This window comes from Antechinus flavipes, chromosome 5, assembly GCF_016432865.1.
Source record: "Antechinus flavipes isolate AdamAnt ecotype Samford, QLD, Australia chromosome 5, AdamAnt_v2, whole genome shotgun sequence".
Lineage (NCBI taxonomy): Eukaryota > Metazoa > Chordata > Mammalia > Dasyuromorphia > Dasyuridae > Antechinus > Antechinus flavipes.
The window spans coordinates 17,979,803-18,000,644 of NC_067402.1; the positions used below are offsets into that span (position 1 = coordinate 17,979,803).

A 20,842-nucleotide genomic window follows, 5' to 3' on the forward strand; every position below is an offset into this window, starting at 1 on the left:
TCTTTCTTTCTTTCTTTCTTTCATTCTTCCTTCCTTCCTTCCTTCCTTTCTTTCTTTCTTTTTCTTCCTTCCTTCCTTTTCTTTTCTTTCTTTCTTTCTTTCTTTCTTTCTTTCTTTCTTTCTTTCTTCTTTTCTTTCTTTTTCTTTTCTTTCTTCCTTCCTTCTTCTTTTCTTTCTTTCTTCTTCCTTTCTTTCTCTTTCTTTCTTTCTTTCTTTCTTTTTTTCTTTCTTTCTTTCTTTCTTTCTTTCTTTTCTTTCTTTCTTTCTTTCTTTCTTTCTTCTTCCTTCCTTCCTTCCTTCCTTCCTTCCTTCCTTCCTTCCTTTCTTTCTTTCTCTTCCTTCCTTCCTTCCTTTCTTTCTTTCTTTCTTCTTCTTTCTTCCTTTCTTCTTTTCTTTCTTTCTTTCTTTCTTTCTTTCTTTCTTTCTTTTCTTTCTTTCTTTCTTTCTTTCTTTCTTCCTTTCTTTCTTTCTTTCTTCCTTCCTTTCTTTCTTTCTTTCTTTCTTTCTTTTCTTTCTTTCTTTCTTTCTTTCTTTCTTTCTTTCTTTCTTTCTTTCTTCCTTCCTTCCTTCCTTCCTTCCTTCCTTCCTTCCTTCCTTCCTTTCTTTCTTTCTTTCTTTCTTTCTTTCTTTCTTTCTTTCTTTCTTTCTTTCTTTCTTTCTTTCTTTCTTTCTTTCTTTTTCTTCCTTCCTTCCTTCCTTCCTTCCATCCTTCCTTCCTTTCTTTCTTCCTTTCTTTCTTTCTTTCTTTCTTTCTTTCTTTCTTTCTTTCTTTCTTTCTTTCTTTCTTTCCTTCCTTCCTTCCTTCCCTCCCTCCTTCCTTCCTTGGACAAAATTATTTAAGTGGTGGATCAAGAACGTGCAGTATATATGGTTTATCTAGGTTGCAGCAAAGCATGTGTAAGAATAACATCTCAGTCTATTCCCATGGGTAGTGATGGTAAAGTGGAATGAGTTTGTAGCTAGTTTCATGGCTGGAAGCAAAGAGGAGTCATTAATGAGTTGCTGTCAACTCGAGAGGAGTCAAGGTCATTCACTTCCTCTCTCCCATAAATCTATCTTGCCTTTTCCAGTCCAGTTTCTAGGTGGTTCTGTATTGGTTTGGAAGAAGCAGTCAATATGCTTTTATATTGTAATAATATTGTATGTAATTGCACACAGGGAACTCAACAAATGACATCTTGCCCCTGTGTAATATGTTGTACTAAGAATTCAGATGAGCAAACGCCCCTCCCTAGGGCAGGTTAGCACTTTCCATGATGTATCATCTCAAAAAGCTGCCTAAGTTACTAAAGCTCTGTTGCTTTGCCCAGGGTCACAACGGGGGTAATGGCAGGACTCGACCGCCGGGTTTTCCAGACTCGGAGGATGCTCGTGCACACGCAGCCACACTCTGGGTAATGAGTTGAGAGGAGAACTTGGCTTTATTTCCCATCCAGGGTGAGGAAGGGAATAATATCCTGTGTCTGTGTGATATCTTCCAGGTACGGGTTCCTTCCTGTGTGGCTTTTGCCCGGTGCTTTAAGAGCCGGCTCCGGTTCTCTGGCTCATAAAGCCTGGCAGTAAATTAGTGGCCAGAGGCATCTGCTGTGTCCCCGGCTCCTCAGAGGTATGGTTTTCCACTTTACATTCTTCTAAGATTCTTTGCAGAAATAAATCAGCCCCTCAGGCCGCAGGGCGACAAGCTCCGCTCTCCGCGGCTGCCCGGATACGGCAGAGATGGAGAACGATTCCCACAAGGACGAACAGACCTCTCTGCATCCAAAGCAAGATGAGCCACCCCAAAGGTGAGACCGAGAGCCCCGGAGGACGTGAGGGCCGGGACCGGCCTCCCTTTCGTTCCGTGGACACGGACCACTGCGTCCCAGGCCTCCTGGTCAGCCTGACCTTTGCCTTGTCACTGGGCTTCAGCGACTGGAGGACAGAGGGAGGCTGAGGCTCTGTCCAGCTCCGCTCCATTCGTAGCCATCGGGTGCAATCAGGACCTCCCCTTGGGATGACGTTGGTTCTCTTCCTTAAGGAGAGCGGAGGATCCGAACACAGCAACACCAGCAATAATAATAGTAAGAGCTAACATTTATGCGGCCCTTTTTCTGGGCTTTATAATGATTATTTCACTTGAGCCTTACAACAGCCCTGGGAGGTAGGTACTATTATCATCCCCATTTTACAGCTGATGAAATTGAGGCAGAAGTTAAGTGACATGCTCAGGGTCACGCTGCTCAAGTATCTGAGGCTGGATTTGAGCTCAGTCTTCCTGACTCTAGAGCCCAGCTGGGCTGCTTTATGATAAGTCTCCAAAGTGGGGCCTTAGCATGATCCCAGATGTATGAAATCAATGAAGAGCTCACAGTCTACTCCCTACTGTCTCCAACACAATCATACTTATCTTTATAGGATTATCCATTTTAAGCTGGAACTTACCTTGGATTCAGCTTCATTTAACATATGAAGAAACTGAGGCACAATATGGGTTATTGATTTGCCTAGGTTTATACAGCCAGTAAGTGCTGAGTAGAATTCGAATTCAGATCTTCCCGATTCCAAGACCACTCTGCCATGACTTAGCTGCCTCAGTGCTGTCCCCTCCTTCACCTCCCCAACTTCCTCTTTGTGAACTAGACACAGGCCCCAACTGTCAGAAACACCCCAAAAATGACATGGGCCTCCAAAGGAAGGAAAGAAAGAAAGAAAGAAAGAAAGAAAGCCTCCAAAGCAGGTGGTCCCCTGCCACCCCCAAACATGCCTACCCCGACTCCCTGCCTCTAATGACCCTGGAGCCCCAGCTTCAGTGTCCTCTCCCTACCTCAATCCACTCCTGCTCAAACTCCTGAGGAGCCACTGTGCTTTCTCTCCCTCCTCAAGATTCCCATTCAGATCCAAATCTTGTTCCTTTCTTCACAACATTTCTCCCACCCATCCCCTTCTCTCCCCTCACTTGGCCACCACTCTCCTGTAGAACCTCATAATGTCTTGCCCCAGACTATCCCAATGGTTTCTGTCTCTCCCCTCTCCAATCCATTGTCCACACAGCTGCCATGAGGACCTAGAGGTCTAGCCATGACGCTGTCCTCCTCAGTGAAGATCAGGGGGTTACTATTGACAGAAGAATCAAATATTATTTCATCTTATCTTCTCTTTAAATTCCATTTTTGATTTAATTTCCACATGTACACATTTGGTAGTCGAGCAAATAGTTACATATGGAGGAGATGTGCTTAAAATTTTAAAAAATTTATTGTTACGTGGTCAAAAAAAGCTTGAGACCACTGCTTTACAACCTGTGCTATGGAGGAATGAATGGCCATTCTACCTTGGTGGATAGAGTTTCCACATGGAGAGTGAAAGGAAGGAAAGAAAAAAAGAAAGAGAGAAAGAAAGAAAAAGAGAGAAAGAAAGAAAGAGAGAGAGAAAGAGAAAGAAAGAAAGAGGAAGAGAGAAAGAAAGAAGGAAGAGAGAGAAAGAAAGAAACAGAAAAAGAGAAAGAAAGAGAGGAAGGAAGGAAGGAAGGAAGGAAGGAAGGAAGGAAGGAAGGAAGGAAGGAAGGAAGGAAGGAAGGAAGGAAGGAAGGAAGAAAGGAAAGAAGGAAGAAGGAAACAGAATACTACAAAAATGAATGTTGAAAATTATCTTTACATGTATTTAGAAAAATAGAACTTGTTGAGGAAAAAAAAAAAAAAAAAGAAAGACCAAATGAGATAAACACCAAATGCTTGGCCAGCCTTAAAGTACTGTAGAAACCTGAGCTGTCAGCATTATTATTGCTGTTGTTATGTCATTTGTTGCTATTTTCTTGAATGTGGGACAGAAAAGTTTTTAAAGCTATATTTGTAGAAAAAGGGAAGTCAGAAGGAATTTGGCACTTGTTTGAGGTAGGTGGGATACTGATAACTGAAAACACAACCAGGGGAGAGAAAGAAAGCTCAATTATATTTTTATCTTGTTTTCTCTGTCAACATGAATGACCTTTTACACTGGGAAGGAGAGAATAAGTCTGGCCGCCAAGGAACTGCCGCCCCGGCGAGGAGATGGCGAGAGAGCTCCCAGCTGAAACAAGAGCTAACTTTTCGGTAGTGCTTACTATATTCCACTGGATTTTCACAACCACCTTAGAAGGGAAGTATATTTATTATCGCCACTTTACAGATGAGGAAACTGAGGCAGGCAGCAGTGCAGAGGGGAAGTAGGGATGGCAGCGAGCGAGTATCTGAGAGGAGATTTGAACTCGTTCCTGACTTCAGGGCCCGCTAGGCTAACGAGCTCCCTTCCTAGGGAACATCACTGGAAGGATGTAGCCTGGAGAAGACAGGAGGGATGTGAGAGTTATAGTCAAACGCTGTGACTTGGGAAAGGGGCTTATTCTCTGAGTGGAAAATGTCCAATTTCATCTCCAGAAAACACCCCAAATTCAAACAGTCTCCGAGTGGAGGGGGAGGCACCAGGCCTGGGGGAGACAGGAGGAGGAGCGTTTGTTAGGCAGGATCCCCTTGGTGCGGAGGCTGGGCAAGATGTACACTTGCCTGCCTCAGACCGACTCTGGGCTCTCTTGGAGGATCCCGGACCTCTGCAGCCCCGTTTCCCAGACCTTCGTGTCGCCCGGACCCCTCTCGGGTACAGTGGGAGCAGCCGTGGAGGCCCCTGGGAGAGGCGGCCCCTGGGGCCTCAGGTGCCCGAGCTTCTGCAGGGGAGAGATGGAGAAGCAGCAGCCTGAGCCTCCCCCTCCCCCTCCCCCCTCTCCATCAGCAACATCTGCGGGATAACGGACCGTGAGCCCCTAATGAGGCTCGCCGGCCCTGGGTTAGTGGTGCTTGAAAGTCACCCCATCTCGGTTTCCACCACTTGGCAGATCCCGCCTAGGCCAGGATGGAGCCCTCTCTGCTGCTCTGGGTGCCTCCGGCTGAGTCACCGCCCGCCCCACCCCTCCAGGAACGGGCTCAGGAGGCACGCGAGGCTGCAGGGAGGCCTCGGGATCCGGGAGGGGCTGATTGCCAGCTCACAAAGCGGCTTACTGACCCTGTGGGGTGGGCGGGAGAGCGCTGCTTACTTGGTTGATTTTGGTCCGTTCCTAAGCCTTGGAAGATGCCCCAAGGGAGAAACTCAGGCAGGATTTGATTCTATTTGTCTGTATCCCCAACATCCAGCACTTCGTGGAGATTTAATAAAAGGCTGCTGAACTGATCAGACCCAACACTGCAGAGATTAACAGTGGAAAGACTCCACAGGGGTCAGAGTACAAATCTAGAGCTACAATGAGTCTCGGGAGTCTTCTGGCTCAGCCCCCCATTTTACAGATGGAGAAACTGAGGCTCAGTCTCCACAGAATCATAGATCCAGATGTAGGAGTCTCAGAGGCCATTGCACAGGCCTTTCATTGTGTGGTTGAGAACTGAGGTCCAGGAAGATTGCTACACATCCAAGGCCACACAAGTGGTAATCGTGAAACTGGACCCCAGATTCTCCGAGTATAGAATTGGGTTTTTCCCCCTCACTGCAGCACAACTGCTTCCTCATTAAATAGCATCTCCTTTTATGAGTGGAAAGGCGGGCCGTTGGAAAGCTTTTCTTGGCAAAAATGTTGGAGTGATTTGCCATTTCCTTCTCCAGTTCATTTTACAGAGGAGGAAACTGAGGCAGTCGGGTGAGGGGACTTGCCCAGGATCACACATTTAGGAAATATCTGAGGCTGGGTTTAAATTCATGAAAACGAGCCTTCCTGACTCCGGGCCCGGCTCCGTCCCTCTGGGCCACCTCCATAAACAAGATGGCCTGTTGAGGATGTTCCCTTCGGGCAGTCTTCCAGCCCGCTGCTCTCGGCCCCCAGCTCGGCCCGGACTCATTTTTTCCCCAGGATCTCCATGCTCGGGGCGCTTGTTTATTTCTGCCCCACAGCCCCAGCATTTTCCCCGGGTGAGTCACGTTGCTGGGAAGGAGGCCGGCAATGGGACAATGACCTCCTTGAAGGCGTCTCATCCCAGCGGGTCCCAGAGGATGCTCGGGGGCGGCCGGGCCGGGCCAGAAGCAGTGTCCGAGGTGCCAGGATGAGATGTTCTTGTCCTCATGGCCTCGGGCCGGGGCACCCGAGGGGAGACTTGGTTCGGATTCGGACCCCTGACCTTTCCTCACGCTGCCGGCCTTGTTTATTTGGTGCAAGGCAAACAGAGAGCTGGCCTGGGGTTTGGGGGCCGTTTGGCGCAGGCGTCCCAGCCCTCGGCCCCAGAAGGAGACTTGGGCAGCAGCTCGGGATTGTCAACAAGTATTTCCTGGGTTTGGGAGGGAGGACGTGAGAGAGGAGGCAGGAGGAGTGTTCGAGCTTGTTCTGGAGGCCCCAAAGCATGACGAGCGAGGCAGGGCTGCGTGCTCGCTCCCAGGCTTTCCAGGCTTGTTGTCAAACGCCTTCCAGGGGACAAACAGCACCAGGGTCAGTACAATGGCCAGTTCTTCCCCTTGGAAAGGCACAATCCAGGACTAACGTGGAGGGAGCGTCGGGGCTGCTTCTGTGTCTGCAGACACTTGTGCACTGAGGGCGGCCTCCACAGCTGAGATGCCAGAGCGTGGACCGAGTGGCTGCCCCTTGTGCTGGTGGTCCTCCCTCAGTTACAACAAGCTGAACGCTGGGGGAGACCCTCTTCCCTTGGCAGCGTGCTTCCCAGGGATGTCGCACCGAGAATGGGACTGACACTTGTGCTGCCCGAGCTGGCTCAGTGACTGGGAGGCTCCGAAGGAAATGTGGGAGAGGAGAGGGGTCAGCCCCACTGAAGGGCTACAGAGCCCATTACGGTAGGGCTGACAGTCTACCGGTCCCATGCCAGGAAACGGAAGCGCTCCATCTGAATTGTCTCGGGAAGATTCTGACGATCATCCGTGGGCTAAGGTCCCAGACACTGAGGTCCTTTCTCAAACTGAACCGGCAGGCACCCAACGCCATTGGGCTGACACGCGTTTGCCTAAAAGCCTCTTTGATGAAAAACTCACACACGCTCCCAGGAAGGGACACTCTCAGGGTCTCTCTGAAGAACTCTGGGACCGATTTGAGACATGGAGACACTGGCACAGGACCGCCCGGCTTGGGTGCCCTCCTCAGAGAAGGTACCTTAGAATTAATTCTTCTCTCTCCTTCCTTCCCTCCAGTTTTGCAGTCATTCATTATTCAATCTCTTCTGCAGGTGCTTCTGGGAACAGGTATATCCTATGACTGCTTTTTCATTTTCCAAACCAAATATTCCTGCCACCTCCTTTCCTTTAAATATATATTGTGTTTTGTTATTAGAATATCAGGTCTTTGAGTCAGGGACGTCTTGGCTTTTGTGCTTGCTTTAGCACACTGCTAAATGGTTTTTCCTCATAAATGGTTTTTCACTTGTTAATCCCAATCATTTTGAGGTCCCTGGAGCAGGTGAAAGTTATTGATCCAAGATCAAGAAATCAGGATATTCGGGATTCATTCCTACCTCCAATACAACAACTTAAGGCAGCCACGGGAGAGCATCTGACATGTTTTGGCCTGATTGTCCATCTAGCAAATGATAGTGTGGCTCCCTAAGCTCCTCTGCAGCTCTAAATCTCGGAACCTATGATTGATCACATGGAAAGAACCCCCAAGGAACAAAATAACCGATGACAGTCACCAACTGTCCGGGGCGAATGTAAGACAGGAGGTCACTTCCCCATCGGCATCAGTATTTCATCCTGGGCTTCCCGTCCCTCACAAGCCAGCCGTCACCTCTGGGATTGACGCCATTGACAAGAGGTCACCCCTCAGTCGTAAAGAACGGGGCTGTTCGGTGACTGAGAAGGAGATTAACTGGCTTGAGGATTGACACGACCAAGCTCATCCATCATCAGTCTGAGCTCGGAAGCCTCCTCGTCCAGAAGAAATGAAGAGAACCCAGACTTTCCCCTGCTACGAACCAGGGAGGGCGTCTCCAGAGCCTCCTAGGACTCGGGCCTCTGGGCTTGGTATTTGTTGGTGGCGAGAAGGACGGGCCGCGGGCCTTCCTGACTTTGGGGCTTTTACAGACAAAAGCTCTGAAGACTCTCCATAGAAGCGGGCCAGCACAAATACAAATTACATCTTTTAGGGAAGGGCCATGCATTGGGGAGAGACAAACTCTGCGCCTAACATGTATTCCAGATGTTCCAGAGAGCCAATTTTAAAAGCAAAACATACTGGAATGGCTCATACGAGTCTTGGCCCTCCCCAGTCTCCGGGCTGATATCTTGGCAAGTCCTGCTATTCTGAGAATCACGGAATTTTGGGGCAGGAAGGCGTTTCTGCCCAGCCCCTTTACTGTGCAAATGAGGAAACTGAGGCCCCAGGAGATAGAGGAAGTCTCGCCCAAGCTCGCGTGCACAAACAGCACTTACAACCTGACCCTGATGCTCAGACATCCTGCCTCATCAAGGGGCTCTTGGAGGATATCCCCATGACAGCAATCACTTAAAAAGAAGCATCCCTGAGTTCTCTAGAAAAACAAGGAGGATACTACGAGAAAACGAGATTATCGAGTAAAATTACATTCATGGGAAAGGACCAGATCCTGAGAGTTAGAGCCAGAACGAGTCTCAGAAGTTATCTGCTACTGTCCCATCCTTGCCTCATTTTGCAGACAAGAGTCTGGGGGAATTTGAGTCCATTCAGGAAGAGCTCGTGGGGAATATATGTGTGTCTATATACATTGTAATGTACTGTATAATATGATGTAATATACATTACAAATATATATGTAAAATATATATAAAATAGAGACACACAAATATATGTAAAACATGTATGTAAAATAAACACACAAATATACGTAAAGCATATATATAAGATAGAGACAGACACAATATATATAAAACATATATGACACACAAATACATGCAAAACATATATATACAAAACATATATATAAAATAGACATACACACAAATATATATAAAACACATATAAAATAGATACACAAATATATATAAAACACATATATAAAATAGACACACAAATATATGTAAAACACATAAAATAGACACACAAATATATGTAAAACATATATATAAAATACAGACACACAAATATATGTAAAACATATATATAAAATAGACACGCACATATATGTAAAACATAAAATAGACACACACAAATATATGTAAAACATATATATAAAATAGACACACAAATATATGTAAAACATATATATAAAATAGACACAAATATATATAAAACATAAAATAGATACACACAAATATATGTAAAACATATATATGTAAAATACAGACACACAAATATATGTAAAACATATATATAAAATAGACACACACAAATATGTGTAAAACACACCTATAAATACAAATCTATAAAATGCCTAAATACTAGAGGGGCTGAGGGCTGTAACTCCAGTTGACTGAGGATGGGGAGGGAAGCAGCTCCGAGCTGGGGATACACACAGAAGCCAGCCCTGTCCTCAAGCTGCTCATGCTCCGCTCAGGGGAGACAATCCCACCCGAGTCCCCTGAAGGAGCCTGTGGCTTCCAAGAGAAGGGAGGTCAGGTGAGAAAGAAATCAAGGGATGGGAACCCCCTGAAGAGACGCGGGAGAGGGAAGGGCTACAAGAAGTAAGGCATTGGGGGGAGCAGAGACTGGGCAGAAGGGAAGAGAATAAAGGTAAATCTCCCTGGGAAGGGAGGCTGGAGCCATACTCTGATCAGTGACCAAAGCCACTTGCCCATGCACATCCTTACACTTAAGTTGGGGGGCAGCCTGTAGTAATGAGGCCACAGGCCGTGTAAGGGCAGCCCAAGAACCTGGAACAGGATAGGAAGTGAGCTCTTGGGGGAGGGAACATTTCCGTTCTGATTCTGAATCCCCGGCACAGTCCAGAGCAGGCTCTCAGTGGGAGAGTGACGAGCACTTAAGGGCTTCCTCGGCCCCAAGCTCAGGGTAAGAGCCGGCGACGTTCCCCATTCTCCAGACGCTCACCTTCTGACAAGGGGAGACGGCACCGCACAGGAGGCTCCGTGGTCCTTCTATGCCACAGATAAAGCCGATGCCTGCTCACCAAGGCCGAGGCCTTTGGCTTGGGGAATTTTCAGGTTCTCCAGGAGCCGGGAGCTGTGGGAAGCTGCGGGTCACAGCTCCGTGACGGTCACTCCCCCAGAGGATGTCTGCAGGGCTGCAGTCTGGGGGGCTCCTGCACTGGGGCTCTGTGGCTGCAGTTGGTGTTGATGGGGACTCCTCCCCGACAAGGATTCCTCTCCTGCAGGCTGGCTACCAGGCCCGGAACAGGGGCCTAGGGGTGCTGGTATTCCCAGAATTCTTGGGTCCGGGTCCTGGATTGCGTCCCCATGGCTGAAGGGAACTGCTAAATAAGGGAACGTTTGCTCTGCTTGACGCATGCTGCCTTGTGACTATCCTCAGAGCGCTTTGCACTTAAGCAAGCCTAGCAGACTGATAAAAAGCTATATTAGAAAATAATCAGAATTATAGAATGAGTTCACATCTACATAGCACTTAAAGATTTTCAAAGTCGGCAAATGTTCTCGTTTGAGTCTCATAATTATTATTATCCCTATTTTACAGATGAGGAAACTGAGGCACAGAAAGATCAAAGGATTTGCGGAAATAAATGAGGCACGATCCAAACTCACTTCTTCCGAACTCTCCAGCACCCTACCCATGCTGCCAAGGTGTCAGCACCATACTTCTATGTCAGGCATTTTTTTGTCTGTCCTTTCAAAGATTTCGAAATATAGAAAGAAAAAAGTGCTAAATCGGAGATTTGGTTGGGATAGAGCTGCAGATTTCAACTATTGCATTCATGTATCTTGGTACTTCTGTACATGGGATTTCCAATCCAAAGGGGAATGAAACATTAAATTCCGTAGCTTTGCCAAGTCAACTGTCCCCAAAGTCACACAATCCTCACCTCATTCAATCCAAAAGGTTATTTTTAAAGATTTCAACTGACATATTCTGGCTGTGGGACCTTAGGCAAATCACTTAGCAAAGCCACCAGACAAGACTATAAATTGTAGGACAGGCACTAACCTTTACTGGTTAAAGAAGCTTTCTTGTTGAAAATTTCCTAAGAAAATCACAATTTTGATTTTTTAAATTCATTTTTTAAAATTAAAATTTATTATATTTCAAATAATAGATACTTTTTTTCCTCCTACCTTCCCCCTTTCTTTCTCTTCTGAGAAAACAGGAAAAAAAAACCCAACAAAAATAAAAACATCATAACAAAGAAACATGGTCAAGTAAAACAAATCCCTTTATTCACCACATCCAACCACGTCTCATTCTAGATCTTGGGTGGGTCTCCTCTATGTTGCCTCTCTGATGGATCACGTTCTTCATCACTGATCTTTTGGAATCAGGGTTGATCACTGCACTGATCAGAGTTCATGTTTTTTTTTTTTAATTGCTTTTACAACGTTGTGTTATAGAAATTGTTCTCTTGGTTTTGTGCACTTCATTTTGCATGAGTTCATACAAATCTTCCCTGATTTCTCCAGAACCATCGTTCCCCAATTAAATAAACGTCATAGTATAATAATAAATCACATCTCTTAGGAAGCAAAGTTTACACAAAGAATACATTTCCCCCTCCCTTGTCCCTGCCACTGTATACAGACATGGAGCCTGAGGTTTAACAGGGGTCATATAAATTGCTGTCTAAGGTCATCCAGCGATGAGGTAGTAGAGCAAAAATTGTAGATCTAGTCTCTAGCTCCATCCAGGCTTCTTTTCACAACTCGTTTTAACTTTAAAACAAATCCCATGATCCTGAAGAATGCTTTCTTAAAGTTCATTTTCGGGGAAGGAAAGACAAATCAACATTTGTTTGAAGTTTGTTTTTAACCAATAAAATGATCATTTTCCCATCAATTACAAAATCATAGTGAAGATATAGTAATAGAAACAGACTTCTAGAAATCACAGATTCTTTTGCGTTTTCCGCATTTCACCTTGAGAAGTAAACCCCCTAGACGCTTCTCAGGATTTCTGTAGCCATCAGTAGGGTTCCCATCCTTTTCCGAAAATAAAGCGGTTGATCATGTCAAAAGACCGTAGGGGCTGGTCATTGGGTAAGATGTGTCCTCCACCTCGAACGATCACCTTGAGATGGGGAAGAGAAAAGAAAGAAAACTGAAATACAGAGAGACGAGGGATGCTTCCCCACTAATGGGAGCATGGAATCCCTGAATCGAACTGAGAGAGACTGCCACCAGCAATGTGGGGGCCTACGTTCCCAGCCACCACGCTGGGGTCAGCATCACAAGTAGCAGGAAGGCCTCCCCGACTGGAAGGGGAGAAACACCACCCCATGTATTGGACAACCAATGGAGGGCCGGAAGGGACCCAATAAACGGTCTCTTCCAACTCCCTCATTTAGAGATGAGGAAACCAAAGCACAGAGAAAGGACTTGTTGGAGTTCTCACAGGCCATAGTGAACCAGGAAAAAATTCGGCTTGTAAGAGTCCTAATTCAGCGTTCTTCCTGCTGAATCTCACCCTCTCCTTTTGTGGGGAGAAGACGACAACGGGGCTCTGGTTCACGGCCAGTGCTGTGAGACGGGATGGGGGGGAGAGAGTGAGCGGGACGGGGGAGGCAGCTACCCCAGGGCATTTAAGGACAGGCCCTGTCAGCACTCTTTAAATCTGGCACCCCAGGACAAAGCTCTGACTGCCTGCCCTAGTTATGTCTTTGATAATTCATGTTTAATTGGCACGCAGTTAAAGCTGAGACATCATCCCTTCATGTCCAAGTCTGAGCTTTCATCAGTACATACATGTTTCATTTTTGTCACCAAAAACTAGAAGCAAATAGATCTGACAAGATCTCCTTCACACGACTCCTAGGGGCTCCCACCCCCCACATATATGTGCGTGAGTGTGAGCTCACACACACACACACACTCACACTCAGCCTTGAACACTGGTCTTGGCAGCTCTCTGTTCTGCACAATCTCAGCTGCAGTGAGATTCCCCTCAGTCATGAATGTGACGGGATGCAGCTGCTGAGTCCGGGGACGGCCCTGGCAGAGACGCTCAGAAGAGCCGAGAGCTGACCCTATGAGGGCGGGGGGGGGGGGGGGGGGGGGGGGGAGTGTGTCGCTCAGCGCCTCCAAGTCACGTCTCCTCGGAACCCCTTCCCCTCTCCCCCCCGCCCCCCGCCTCGGCCGAAGCCAGGCCAGGAAGATGCTCTTTACATTCGCTGCCGACCTCAGACTGGTCTGCGACGAATCCAGAAGTGGGAGGCAAGGAAATCTGCTCCTTAGACATTAGAATAAAAATCCTTCCCTTTTTCAGCCTTCTTCTCAGTTCATGGTGAATCTATGAATCTTTTAGATTCACACGGGGAGGCACAAGCTCTGCACCCCGATCCACAGTTCACTTTAATTAATTTCTAGAGATTAGCATGGGAACATACAATCTCAAACCTGGAAGGGATCTTAGATGTTGGTGCCTTTTTCTCAAAGACTTTCCTGAGCCAACTTTCCTGGTGCATCACTGGAACCCAGACCCCAGAGACCTCACTTGTAGTTGCAGAAACTAAGGTCCAGAGAGACGGGCGGCTTAAGATCACCAAGCTATGAAGTTGTGACACATAGTGGGCTGCCATGTACGGGAGGGCTTCCCAGCTGCCCCGGCTGCTGGGGCCTTCTCCTTGAAGATGACCTTCTACGTGCTCTATCCATATTTTCTATGGGAAAAATGCAAATCATTCTAATTTACACTGTATATTTCCACTGGGCTAAAACCCCAAGCCCTATTTTATATAATTATAATTCAAATTCAAATACACATGACTGTTTGGAGAGATTTAGGATTTGTCTCGCCTACATGTGTATAGATTTTTTTCCCCAATTACAGTATGGGCTTGAGAAGAGAGACTGTTTTTGCCTCTCTCTGTGTTCTCAGCTCTCAGTGCAGCACAAGGAAGGTGCCTAATAAATGCTAACTGACTGACTCTGCAACTCCAGTATTTACGCAGTGCCAGCACAAGGGGAGAATTCAAGCTGAAATATCGAATAATTCACCTCCTCCTTCCAGATGTGGAATATATATATATATATAATTCATATGTGGAATATATATCAATATGTACACACACATCTATGTTATATATATATATATCAATATACACATATATATGTATATGTGTGTGTGTATGTATGTGTGTGTATATATATATATAGTCAGTCAGCAAACCCTTACCAAGCACCTACTGTGTGCCGGGCACTGAGCTAGAACTGGGGCCACAAGAGATCACACACAGCGGCACCAGCCTTCCTCTCTGACCACCATAATCTCCGCTGCTGACCGTCCCAGCTCAGACTTGAGGCGAGAGGACCCAGGCGGGCGAGTTCTCAGCTCTCTGGCCGCTTCTGAAGGGGCCACGCCCCACTTTGAGTCTGCAACTAGAGGAGAAAAACTGAGCCAATGCTTAGAAGGATTCCTGGTAAACTGATGGTGTCTTTAGGGGAAGGGAAGAAACAGCCACAACACATTCCTCGGCCAACTGGAAAGGCTCCAGGCTACCCTGACCCTCAAGGAACATTCTCTCTTTTTGTCCTTTTGAAACTCTTTAGATCCACTTGGTATCATAGCTATTTGTGTGGGCGGTGCACTCCCCCACCATCAAAAGAGATTATCCACTCCCAGAAGGCAGAGCCCGAGTCTCGCTTGACCTTCCTCAGGTGGTCCCGGGGACTTGAAAGTCAAGGCCGTGGAGATCGGGGTCTGGCTTTTATGCACACTGATGTCCAGCCAAGTGAAGAGGGGCTGGCCGGTGGAGGATGGATTCCTCGGGCCGCCTGCTGACTGTACAAGAAGGTTTTCAGCTGCACCGCGGGGAGATGCCTCCGCCCACTAATGATAATCATGGGCCCATCTCCTCTCCTGGGAAAAATCACGGGAAAAATCAGGTCCAGAGGCGGAGGGGAGGAAAGAGCATTTACACGGCTCCCTGTGTGAGAAATGAGCAGGGAAACGCAGCTACTAAGTGTCAAAGGAAAGATCCGAAATAGGACACAAACCCAGCCCTGCGTGCACTAGGCCGTGCTGCCATGGGAATAATCACAGCAGCAGCAGCAGCAGCAATCATCATCATCATCACTATCATCATTATCATTATCATCACTATCATTACTATCACCATCACTATCAGCATCACCACCACCATCATCATCCTCACTATCATTATATATCATGATCATTATTGTTAAACTATCATCACTATCATCAACAATCGCCATCACTATCATTACTATCACCATCATCACTATCATCACCGATCAGCACCACCATCATCATCACTATCATTATATATCATGATCATTATTATTAAACTATCATCACTATCATCAACAATCAGCACCATCAGCACTATCATCGCCATCATTATCATCACTACCATTATACACCATCACCACTATCATCACCACCATCGTCACCATCACCATCATCACCGCTATCTCACTAGCCTTTGACAGCGCTTTAATGTTTGCAAAGCAGTCACACAAATGGTCTGACTGGGTGCTCGCCATAGCCCTGGGGGATGGGTGCGCTTATTATCCTCACTGCAGATGAGAAAACTGAGGCTGAGAGGGACGGAGTGACTGGCACACTGTAGCTAAACTTTTGACCTTTTTTCTCCTTCCTCTCTCTCTTGTTCGGACCAAAGCAGAGCAGAAAGGAGCCTCCAAGAGAAAGATGTGTGTACAAAGAGCTGCCCTGGTGCTGCTGAGGTGCCATTGCTGTTACTCAAGGGAGGAGGCACTGACTGGACCTACTATGTGTCTTGTTTCTCATTCTTAGGTAAGCTCTTGGAATATAAACTCCTGGAAGGTAAGGAGTGTTTTTAAGAATTACTGCCTTTGCCTGGCACACTTCGCATATGAGAGGTGATTTAGTAAATGTCTGAATAAATAAAATCAAAGGATCTTTTTTATTGGGACTTAGCCAGACAAAAAATTAAGCTCCTACTATGTGTTAGGTCCTGTAGTAGGTATTGTGGAGGCAAAGCCCAAAACCAAAATCACTAGGTCCTTTAAGTGGGAGTGAGTTTTATTTGTATTTATGGTTAGAGGCTATTTAAACCAAAGACTGTCATTTTCTAAACACGAAAACAAAATAAAATCAAACGTTCTTCAAATGCTCTTTCAATGTGAATTTAAAAGCTTAATGGACTATATTCTCCCTGGTGCTCCCATTAACTCCCAAGCAGTCATTTCCTCATAAGCACGAATGTGTAAATTACAGCGTAATGTGTCTACACATGCATCCTCACCGGCCGCATCAGACCTGAAACCATCCCCGCAGCCGGTGCAATTAGCCACGTCCGTGGCCAGTCAGCGGACGCTTACCAAGCGCCTACCGCGTGCCCGGCACCGTGCTGGGTGCGGGGACACAGAAGCAGCAAGAGCCGGAACCTGTTATCATCCGAGATGGAAAATTCTATGTTGGGCTTCAAAACCAATGCTCCAAGCATGGGGAGGAGGGGCGGACCTATTCCATGGCGCGGCTACGATCTCCACAGAGACCAAGTTGACCAAATACCCAACACGGTTCCTTCTGCGCTTCCCCCTCTTCTTCCGCCAGTCCCTCAATCAGTGGTTCAGTGCTCCTCATGGGGGGCTCAGCCCAGGTACAAAGGGAGCAAAATCCCAGGCTCTGCCCTCCAGAAACTTGTTCTGTAAAGGAGCCGATACCAGTAACTGCTCCCCCCAGCGTGCCCACGGGGGCTAAGGGGCGCTCTCCGCCTGGCACCGACTGGGAGCACCAGAGAGGCCTCCCACACCATGTGGGGTGTGAGGGGAGGCTGAAGGAAGTCGGGAGGGAGGACGTCAGGAGCACGGCCGTCGGGGCAAAGGTGGGGAGGCAGGAGATGTCCCGTGGGAGGTCTGCAAAGGGCCTGCTCCTGCGGGAGGACTGGCAGGGGAGGACGGAAGGGCTTCAACTTCTCATCTGAAGCACTGCAACCAGGCAGGGAGCAGAGGGCACTTGGCGGAAAACTAAGGAACCTGGATTCTATCCTGACTGCCTCCCACCAGCCTCATAACCCAAGTCAAGGCCATTCACTTATCTGTTCCTCGGCTTCTTTACTGGCACATCTGGGCTAACTGACCCATGACCTTTTTTTTTTTTTTTAACTTTTTATTGACAGAGCCCATGCCAGGGTAATTTTTTACAACATTATCCCTTGCACTCGCTTCTGTTCCGATTTTTCCCCTCCCTCCCTCCACCCCCTCCTCCAGATGGCAAGCAGTCCTATACATGTTGAATAGACCCATGACCTTTTAAAAATGCTATGAATTTTCATACTAATAATAGTTGGCATTTGGGACACTTTATAAGCTGCACATCTATTTACAAATATTTCATTCAGGCCTTACACCAACCCTGGGAAGTAGGGACTATTATCTCCATTTACAGATGAGGAAACTGAGGTAGGCAGCAGGTAAGTGACCAGAGCTAGAAAGCATTTTAGGGGCTGGATAGAAGTCTGCTTCCTAACTCCAGGCCCACCAGTCAGCTGCCCCTGGAGAAATGACCGGCACGTCTGGGGCACTTCTAAACCAGGCAAGGCTGGCTGGGTTCAGCAGCGCTATAGGCCCACAAGCTCCTGGGTTCCCATGACTCCAAAAAGTCATCAGGCCTCAGGGCTTGCCAGATGGAGGAAGGGTGACCGTGCTGACGGGGAGGGACTGGTTCGGTGCCAGTCTGCCCGAAAATGCCAGCCTCTCACCAGACGGAGCTGAAATGCTGCGTCCTCGCCCGAGATAAGCTGACTCTCAGCAGAGCCAATTTCCAGATTTAAAAAGCTGCAGCGTTGGGCCTGCTCTTCCCCTTCTTTCTTTTCCCTCCTCTCCCTCCCCTCTGTGACTTGTGCTTCTCTTTCCCTTTTCTTTCCCCTCCCCTCCTTTCTCTCCTTCCTCCTCATCTATCTCCTCTCTTCTCTCTCCTTCCTTTTTTCACTCTATCTCTGTCTCTGTCTCCTGGCTCTATCTCTGTCAGTCTCTTCTCTATTTTACATTCTTCTGAGCCCCATGGCTTACTTTGGCTGAATCCCAATTTAAAACAACAAATCTAAGTGTTTAACCTTCCCTTCTCCCTTCCCCTCCTCCCCACCCTTCTCCCTCCTTCCTACCCTTCTCCCTCCCCCCTCCTCTCCACCTTTCTCCCTTCTCCCTCCTCCCCACCCTTCTCCCTCCCCCCTCCTCTCCACCTTTCTCCCTCCTCCCCACCCTTCTCCCTCCCCCCTCCTCTCCACCTTTCTCCCTTCTCCCTCCTCCCCACCCTTCTCCCTCCCCCCTCCTCCCCACCTTTCTCCCTTCTCCCTCCTCCCCACCCTTCTCCCTTCCCTCTCCCCACTTCTTTCTTCCCCAAACACCACTGATTTCCAAAAGCCACTGAATCTGGGGACAAGGCTTGAAATTCTCGGGCTCCTAATAAGCATTTATCCAGTTTCCACTTAATAAAATGACTGTCTGCAAAATTGCACTAGGTTATTAAACACCCTTCCCGGTGGCTGCTTCACCAACCAGGAAGACAATCCTGCTCCCAGCTCAGCTGCCTGTTAGAGCCCAGTAAATGGACACACAAGCCAACTCCTATCGGGAATAATCCAATCAATTAGCTCCCCATGATTAAGTAAGTGCATATTTGGGGAGCCTAATTTAGAAGCATTCTTCTTATGTTAATCAGCCTTTCAGAGTAAGACAAGAAGACAGGAGAATTCTGTTCCAGTTCTTGGCAAATAATCAGTTGAGTTGGAAGTCGCTATTGTTTATGATTTCCCTCATCCTCAGGAACTAACTTGGGTTTTTTAAAGAGAGAGGAAAAAGAAACAACAATTGAGAAACTCCCCAAGTCATTGTTCCTTGGGAAAGGGTTATAAATATTTCAGTTTGGAATCCTCCGGCCTGACCGATCCAAGGGAGATGGGGCTGAGCTCGGTTTCCCCTTCCAGCATCTCGGGGCAGGGAATCCAGATTGTGAAGCTGGAAGGGGCGTAGGGCATGGAGACCAAGAGAAGGAAGCCGAGGCTCGGAGGAATTGGGCAGCTTACCCTAAGAGCAGGAGAGATTATCTCACACCTGGAGCATCGCAATGGACTTTGGGTTGGCCCCAGTGTCTCTTCTGCCCCGTCCAGATGATTCTCCCACAGTGTAGGTCTGCCCGGGTCCCTCCCCTACTCAATCAGTTCCAGGACCTGTCTGACTTTTAAAGCCCTTTGGGACCTGGCCCCTTCCTCCCTTCCCAATCTTCTCAGACCTTGGTTCTGAACACATATTCTATAATCCAGGGACACAAGCCGCCATCTTGCTATTCCCTGCACCAGATCTTCCCATTTTCCAATTCCAGGCATTTGCCTGAAATGTCCTTCCCCATCTCTGCCTCCTGACTTCCCTCAAATCTCATCTTTCACAGAATGCCTTTCCCAATCATCTTTAATCTTAATGCCTTCCCTGAGGCTATGGCCAAACCAGCCTACATATATTTTACTTGTAGGTATCTGGTTACATCAGATTGTGAGCTCCCCAACAGAGGAAACTTTCTTTTTCTTCTTTCTCTTTCATTTCATTATAAATCTAGTGCTTAGAATGGTACCTGGCACACTATAGGTGCTTAATAAATGCTTATATACAAGACTAGGTATACAGCAGGTGCTTAATAAGTGCTTATATACTAAACTAGGCACATAATAGGTGCTTAATAAATACTTGTATACTAGACTAGGCACACAATAGGTGCTTAAGAAATGCTTGCATGCTAGACTAGGCACACAGTAGGTGCTTAATAAATGCTTATGGCCTAGACTAGGCCCAAGGCCCCCCTTTCCCCCCCCTCCAGGGTCAGGTCTCTTGTCCTTGATCTCTGCAGCTTCCTTTGTTCTTGTATGTGCCATTGGAAAGGGGCTTGGAGGGGCTGACGGAGGGGCAGCTGGTACCCAGACTCGGGGTGAACTGTCCTGTTCCATATCCTCTCGGCATGTCTGTGACAGAGGGCTGGCCACTGGGGGCCGGCGGGAAGGCCTGGCTCCTGGCCCAGAGGAGCTGTGAGACCTGGGCAAGCCTGGAACAGCTTTCCAAGACGCCCAGTGCCAGATGATCGCGGGTCTGCATGGGTGGCCTACAGCCCCACGTTGGAAGTTCCCCACATGGATGGAACCCTCCCCCCAGAAAGATTCTTCCCCCCTGACAACTGGGGAGCGGCCAGTCCTGCAGCAAGTCAAACAAACAAACAAACAAAAAGCTTTTGTGGAGGAAACTGGGTGAGAAGTGACGGGGAGACAAACAAGAAGGGGGGGAGCGCTGGGAGCCCGCGTGCTGGGAAGCGGACGGAGCCTGGGATCAGAGGCGCTCCCAGGCCCTGGGGGAAAGGCCGGTGAGAGGCAGCTGACCCCCGCCCTGCCCGCTGGGGCTCCGGAGTTACTGGGGGCACTTACTCCTTCTGCAGAGCCCCTCGCTCGGGAAGCGCCTTTACGGAATCCTGGAATCTGACCCTTGGCGGGGACTCCAGGGGCCGGCCCTTACAAACTAGGACCCTTTGGGAGCAGTTTCATTGGCAAATAAAAATAGCCTGGACAAAAGAGCTTACAGGGCAAAGCACTTCTTTTAAAAACAATATCTATTTAGCCAAATTTTGATAAATGAATGATTCTTAGTTATTATTCTGCCTAACAGTTACATTTCACTTTCTAGATCTCGTGGGTTTTGTCCATCCCATTATTGGGACGAGGAGCTCCTTGAAGACAAGGAGCTTTCTTACCTTTCTTTGCATCTCTAGTACTTTAACACAGTACCTGGCACACAGCAAGTGCTTAATAAATGTGCACTGACTGCATAACTGACTGAC

General features: G+C 47.6%; 1 protein-coding gene across 1 annotated transcript in view; it reads right to left on the reverse strand.

The window, feature by feature from the left end:
- Nucleotides 1–11,228: 11,228 nt before the first annotated feature.
- Nucleotides 11,229–20,842, reverse strand: part of CPVL (carboxypeptidase vitellogenic like) — a 105,196-nt gene continuing 95,582 nt past the window's right edge. The window contains exon 13 of the mRNA XM_052000224.1: nucleotides 11,229–12,094. Coding sequence (XP_051856184.1) covers nucleotides 11,990–12,094 — 105 coding nt within the window. The 3' untranslated portion in view covers nucleotides 11,229–11,989. The remainder of the gene's footprint in view (nucleotides 12,095–20,842) is intronic.